Raw genomic sequence first — 6075 nt, forward strand, 5'->3', positions numbered from 1 at the left:
TGTGTGTGTGTGTGTGTGTGTGTGTGTGTGTGTGTGTATGTGTGTGTGTGGGTGTGTGTGCGTGTGTGGGTGTGTGGGTGTGTGGGTGTGTGCGTGCGTGCGTGTGTGAATGATTTTTGCTGTATTTATATCCGTGCTGCTCTGAAATATATTGGAAACCTGTCTGGGATCTACCACACCTTCTACCCAACCCTGCATGAAAAAGCAGGCACAGACATGGATGCAACAACGTGCTTTAATGTTTAGCATCAAGAGTTTGAAATACTGAAATTTAAAAAATTCATTAAGCTTGTTATATAACAATTGTCAAAAAGTTATGTTTTCAAAATGCTTGGCTTTCATGAACTCGATGGTTTTATAAGCAAACAAGAAGCTTTGCTTGTGTCTCTGCCGGTCTTGTAATGGGCCCGTCTGTAATGGATGCTGCTTGTCGCATAGTGACAGTGACAGTAGTGTTGATTACAGGCCCTGTGCAACTCTTGAACATGCAACGGAAGTAGAAAGCTGATGAACTGACAAGGCCCATTTTTAAAACTCTATTTTAATTTGTCATGCTGACTCAGGAAAAGACATTACTAAATAGGAACCTAACTTTTGACAAGTATAAATATATAAATAAATGACTTCTCTACAACCTAAGTATTTTTGTTTAAGGTGGATAAAGTACTTCAGTAATTGGTGTACAATACTTTTTTATGGTACAGTAACATACAAACAATGAGCAGCTGTGAGAGGAGACTAGGTAGGCAAGTGAACATGAACGGAGCCGAGGAGAAAGTAAACACTGACCAACTGATATAGTTGGCAAAAAATAATTGAGTTACCTCTTCAGCATCCCTTCAAGTCTGCCAAATTACTGGAAACTAATTTGGCAAATCAGGAGCAGGGTCACATGTAAAAGCTGCAGTTCAGTAGCTCTAGTTGGAGATGTTGACCCCTGATCTAAATTGCTTGCCCTTAAGTATGAGTACGTGCATGAATGGCTGTGTGTCTTTGTGTTGCACTATGATGGACTGACAGCCTGTCCAGTGTGTTTATTTATAATAATAATAATAATAATAATAATAATAATAATAATAATAATAATAATAATAATAATTTTAGGTATAATGTCCTTTTTAAGCAATTGACATCTCAAAGGGCACAATTGGTGGAACAGGAATCAAACCAGCAACCACTACTGCCCCCTCAATTTATTTTAGCATCCAAATTAATCTCTACTCTAGTAGAGACTATTCTTTATGGGATCAAAATCACAAACAATACAATAAAGTCATGCTTTTGCAAACATTACACAAAAGACATAATACCTTAACATGAACAAAATTAAAACACAAAAATTAAAATAAACCATCTCAACAACTGACATTTTACAATCATTACAAAAGAGCACAAAAACAAGATCAAAACACAAAACAGCAGCAATCTTCATTTTGAGTATAAATTCACACATTCCACAAATTCAATGTTATTTCATTATCTATTATAGGTCATTTAAGACATTTTTTTTAGTATTCAGCAATAATGTAGTTACAAATGGCAACATGTTCCAGTGAGAAATTGTTCTGAACACAGCTGCTCTTTTTGAGTGTTAGTTTGAGGCAGAGGTAATATCAAAGTAACAATAGAGGCTTGTTTAGTATTAAAAGCACATCTATTGTAGGTGGGTAACCCCTTTGAGGAAAGGCTAAATGGTTTATGTGAAGTCCAGATTTTGTGTAAGGAAAGAAGAAGAAGGCTGCATGTTCGGCTGTCGCAGACTTTCACCCATGATAGGGATTGATGCATAAACTTTACAGTCATTGCAAAATGAGATCCGAGTCCTGCAGCTTTATTTTTGAGCTACCCTCACTCCCCTCACATTACCCAGATGTCTTTTGAAACACTTGATCAAATAGCTGAAAAATATTTAAGTTGACAGGTAGCCCTGGAAGGCTAATCAAATATGGAAGATGCATGTTAGAGGACATAATTAATAACACTCTTGTTTTGCTAGTTTTTTACATGTCATCCATCACTGACTGAACCAAGATGTTTGAAACAAACATTAGAATCTGTTATGGACTCAAACCTGTCAAATGTTTTGTTTTGCCTTTTCGTTGGAAAAAAGAAATCAGCCTAAAAACAAATTGGCTCATAATTTTTTGGCCTAAAACAAAACATCCGTCCAGTCAGTTGGAGCAAGGTTTCCCTCTGCTGGCCAAGAGAGACAAATACACTTATTCTTGTCTCTTTGTGCTCTGATATGCCTGGCACGCCTCCATGTGGTCAGAGATGAAATAGCATGCATTGATTAATTAATTTGCACACTTTCATTATAAATATTAAGTGGTCGTATTGATTTCAACTGTGTTTAGCAGGGTGGAGTTCAATCACAGCCTTTATATTGATCAGCTCTTGTTATTTTGGAGATGTCTGAAGGTTTGTTGACGAATGGATCTAACACTTGTACTGATCTAATGGTTGTGGTTAGATTCTGACTAAAGGAGGTTAGATATAAATGTTTCTCTGATCACTTAGGAAACATCAATGAGTTTTACTCTTTCTCAAAATAATTAAATCATTGACACCTTTGAACCAAATAGATGGATAATTGACAGATCCATCCTAAGGTTGAGTAACATTTATTAAAGTTGTTTCTTATGCAGCTGTTTTGCGAGGATTTGTATTCTGTCTTGCTGAACCAGGTTCTGGGGGTTTGGCAGGAAACAGTTTGTGTAGATTTAATTCATGAGGTTTCACTTTGATTGCTCTACAGTTAAAGTCTGTGTGTGGAATATGCTTGGGTGTAACTGCGTTGTAAGCTATCAGAAAACAGCCTGGATGTTTGGTTGTGATGTCAGTTTACCTACATATCAACTATAAAACTAAGTAGTTAACTTTATTAAGTTATGGTTATTACTTTTGTCACAGCAAAATAAAGTCAGCAGTTACAATTGCTGTGGGAATTGGTTTATTAGAGAAGCCCAACTTCAAAAGACACGGCTATTATTACAGCTGGTGTGTAAAAATAATCAGGCTAAATGTTGATCACAGACTTATTTCCTGCATTTCGGTGGTAGAACTGTGTCTGCTCTAATATGATATAATCCTATAAATATTTTCAGCAAGTTGCAACAAAATTTATCACCAGTTAGATTAGCTCAAGTCTTGATAAAGTGATAAAATTCATAAAGTATATAATTATGAATAATTTGAGAAGAGCTTTATAATGAAGTTCCTCCTTTTGGGGTTTTTTGCCTACAGTTTAGTTGTTCTAATATTGATGTCATAGTTTTTGTGTGGTGATGCCATGAGCTTCCGTCTTTGCCTAAGTAGCCTATATGTTCACTTCCTTCTTAGATCTCTCCATTCTCTCTGTATTAAGTTTTTTAATCAGTGACAGGAGTTCAGTCCTATTAAGCAGATAAACATTGATCTTATCAAAGATTACTGAGAGCTGCTCATCAACAGACTGGAATAATAAAGAAAGATGGCAGCGGCTGTTGGACTGTTGCTGCTGTTACTCGGAGTCTCTCAGGGTGAGTTAAAAATATTTTTCACGTTACTTTATCAGGGTTTTATCAGGGCTTTAGATACTGTGTGGGCAGTAATTCAAATAAAATGGCTTTAAAATAAAAACTTATTCTTGTTGAACAGCTCAGGTTTACATATAGTTAGAGCAGCAAAACCTGAAAAAGCTTATATGTTCTCTCAAAGCTTGCGCATCTTCTTCCTCGTTTCTTTGTCTTTGAACTTAACTCTTCGCGTGGCAATATTTCTGAAACATGTCTTAGTATTAGTTTTAAATGGAGTTTTCTCAAACACAAACTTTACTTTTTAAACATTTTATCAATAGAAATAAGACTAACTATAGGAATTTTGAAACACAGAAATCCTACTTTATTGTCTACATCTGTGTTTCCCAGTCATGGTTCTCTGGGCACATTGCCCTGTATGTTTAAGATATTTCCCTGCTTGCATGGCCTGAAAATCAAGGCTAAATCACAGCATTAAAGTACTTATAAATTACTTGAAGACCACAATATATGTAATATGATATCTATCTATAAATGTTGCTATGAAGATGTAGATTAAGAAAACGTATGGTTATCTGATATAAATATGAAAAATGTGACTGAAGAATCAATTTATTGGAAAATGCAAAGTGGAAAAGAGTATAGAAAATCTGTTATACCATATTTTCTGCACTATAAGGCGCACCTAAAAACCTTCAATATCCTCAAAAGCAGACAGTGTGCCTTATAATCCGGTGCGCCTTATATATGGACCGATATTGAGCCACAACAGGTCTAGCAACTACGGTAAGCAGCTGCCGACTTCATTTTCGCCCGTAGAAGAAGAAACGCGCCGTGCATGCTGGGATAGTTGTCAGAACGCAGAAAACTCATTCTTCTGTTTTCATTTCAGTTTTTCTGTTTGGAAGATGACAATTTTAATTGTAAAAAATGTTTTTTATTTTTTCTATTTCAGGTCTGTCAGCTCACTGTGATGCCAGAAATAATGGAGCTCAATGTAGCGGGACTTTGGGAGAAACTGTGTTTCTACGGCTGATTCACAACGCTTCAGGAATTAGAATTGAGTTGATAAAGGCGAATGTAAAATTACTACAATGGAGGAAAAATATAACAGTTGCAAATGAAATAAAAGACAGATCTGATTTTATACCCGATAATGGAACATTCAGGTTCCACAAACCTGAACTATCTAACTATGGTAATAAATATTCAGACCCTTTGCTGTGGCACCCATAATTAACTCACATGCTGTCCATTTTTTTCTGACCCTAATTGAGACTATTGCAATAAAACACAAGAAATCTCCCAGACTATGAGAAATAAGATTCTCTAGTCTGATTAGACAAAGATTGAACTTCTTGTTTTGTGTTTCAACTGTACTGTATTGATACTAACATAACTCTTGGTTCTTGTTTCTCAAGTCTCAATAGATACTTCTCAGCTCAGATGTGGTTTGATGTTTGCTGCAGCCGTTCTTATATGTGGAGGGATTGGCCTCTATTTCAAATGGAAGGAGACAAAATATAAGAAAATGTTCATCACACCACAAAGAAACGTGAATCCAGAGGATTTTCAAGTTATTGAACAAAGTAATTTGACTGATGTTTAACTGCTACCCTTTGTTGGCGTCTTCTGTAATGTGTGAAGATTTCAGCAGCTCAGTGCAAATGTCAGAGAAAAGGTCTGAATAAGAATAACTGCTCTATTTTAACATTTTTAATGTATCTGTCTTGACATTTGATATAAAATTGTCCTGTTGACTTAAATGTAAATTTTTCATGTTTGTTCACATTTTGAGTTTGCTAAGCTAAGCTGTAGTAATGTGCAATTTATTGAAAGATGTTTACCTGATAAAAAGAAATTGATTCTTCAAAGACATTCATAATTCAGTTGAAATTTCAAAAATACTTTATTGATCCCAAAGAGAAATGAAATGTTGTTGTAACTCATAAATTCAAAGTCTTCAAAGAGTTATTGTAGACGGTGATAGCTGCTGCCAGGAAAGATCTCTTGATGAAGATTTACACTTTGTAGATATACACATTTTTCCAAATTTAAAAGGTCTTTTGTTTGTGTTCATCACACCAACTGCATCCATGCTTAATGTTATGTTTTCATATTTCATTGTTAAATATGTATGATTTTGTATATGTAGTCAACATCATGTTATTTTAAATTGCTATCATTCAACTTTTTAATAGTTCTTACATATACTGATTAAAAAGCACATCTAGGGACAACTGCTGCAAATTAGCTCATGCTGTAAGAACTATGACACAAACATGGGACTGCTGTTCGATTCAGTTTGTCTATGTTATTGTGTTTCTGTCCTTATCAAATAAACCCAATAAAAATGAATACTTAAGCAACTGAAGATTTACCTGCTTGTTATTTATCGTTTTTTTTTTTATTTTCAGTTGTGTAAATGTAATGAATGACAAACTTGTTCTTACATAAACACTCATTTTACAAATACATTTTTGAGTTTATTTCTTTTTGTTACAATGATTACAACTCCTTTCTTTTATTTAAATAAAAACTAGCCAAACTGGCTACA

The 6075-nt window shown here is 34.8% G+C and overlaps 1 protein-coding gene across 2 annotated transcripts in view; it reads left to right on the forward strand.

The window, feature by feature from the left end:
- The first annotated feature begins 3382 nt into the window (after window positions 1-3382).
- The window catches only part of LOC103135511 (uncharacterized), an 11833-nt gene continuing 9140 nt past the window's right edge, over window positions 3383-6075 (forward strand). Inside the window, exons 1-2 of one of the 2 annotated variants that reach the window (XM_016669592.1) lie at window positions 3383-3521; window positions 4474-4687. In XM_016669592.1, coding sequence (XP_016525078.1) covers window positions 3473-3521; window positions 4474-4687 — 263 coding nt within the window. In that variant the 5' untranslated portion in view covers window positions 3383-3472. The remainder of the gene's footprint in view (window positions 3522-4473; window positions 4688-6075) is intronic. The other variant, XM_007548280.2, reaches the window with a different exon arrangement.

Source organism: Poecilia formosa, unplaced genomic scaffold (assembly GCF_000485575.1).
Source record: "Poecilia formosa unplaced genomic scaffold, Poecilia_formosa-5.1.2 Scaffold26, whole genome shotgun sequence".
Lineage (NCBI taxonomy): Eukaryota > Metazoa > Chordata > Actinopteri > Cyprinodontiformes > Poeciliidae > Poecilia > Poecilia formosa.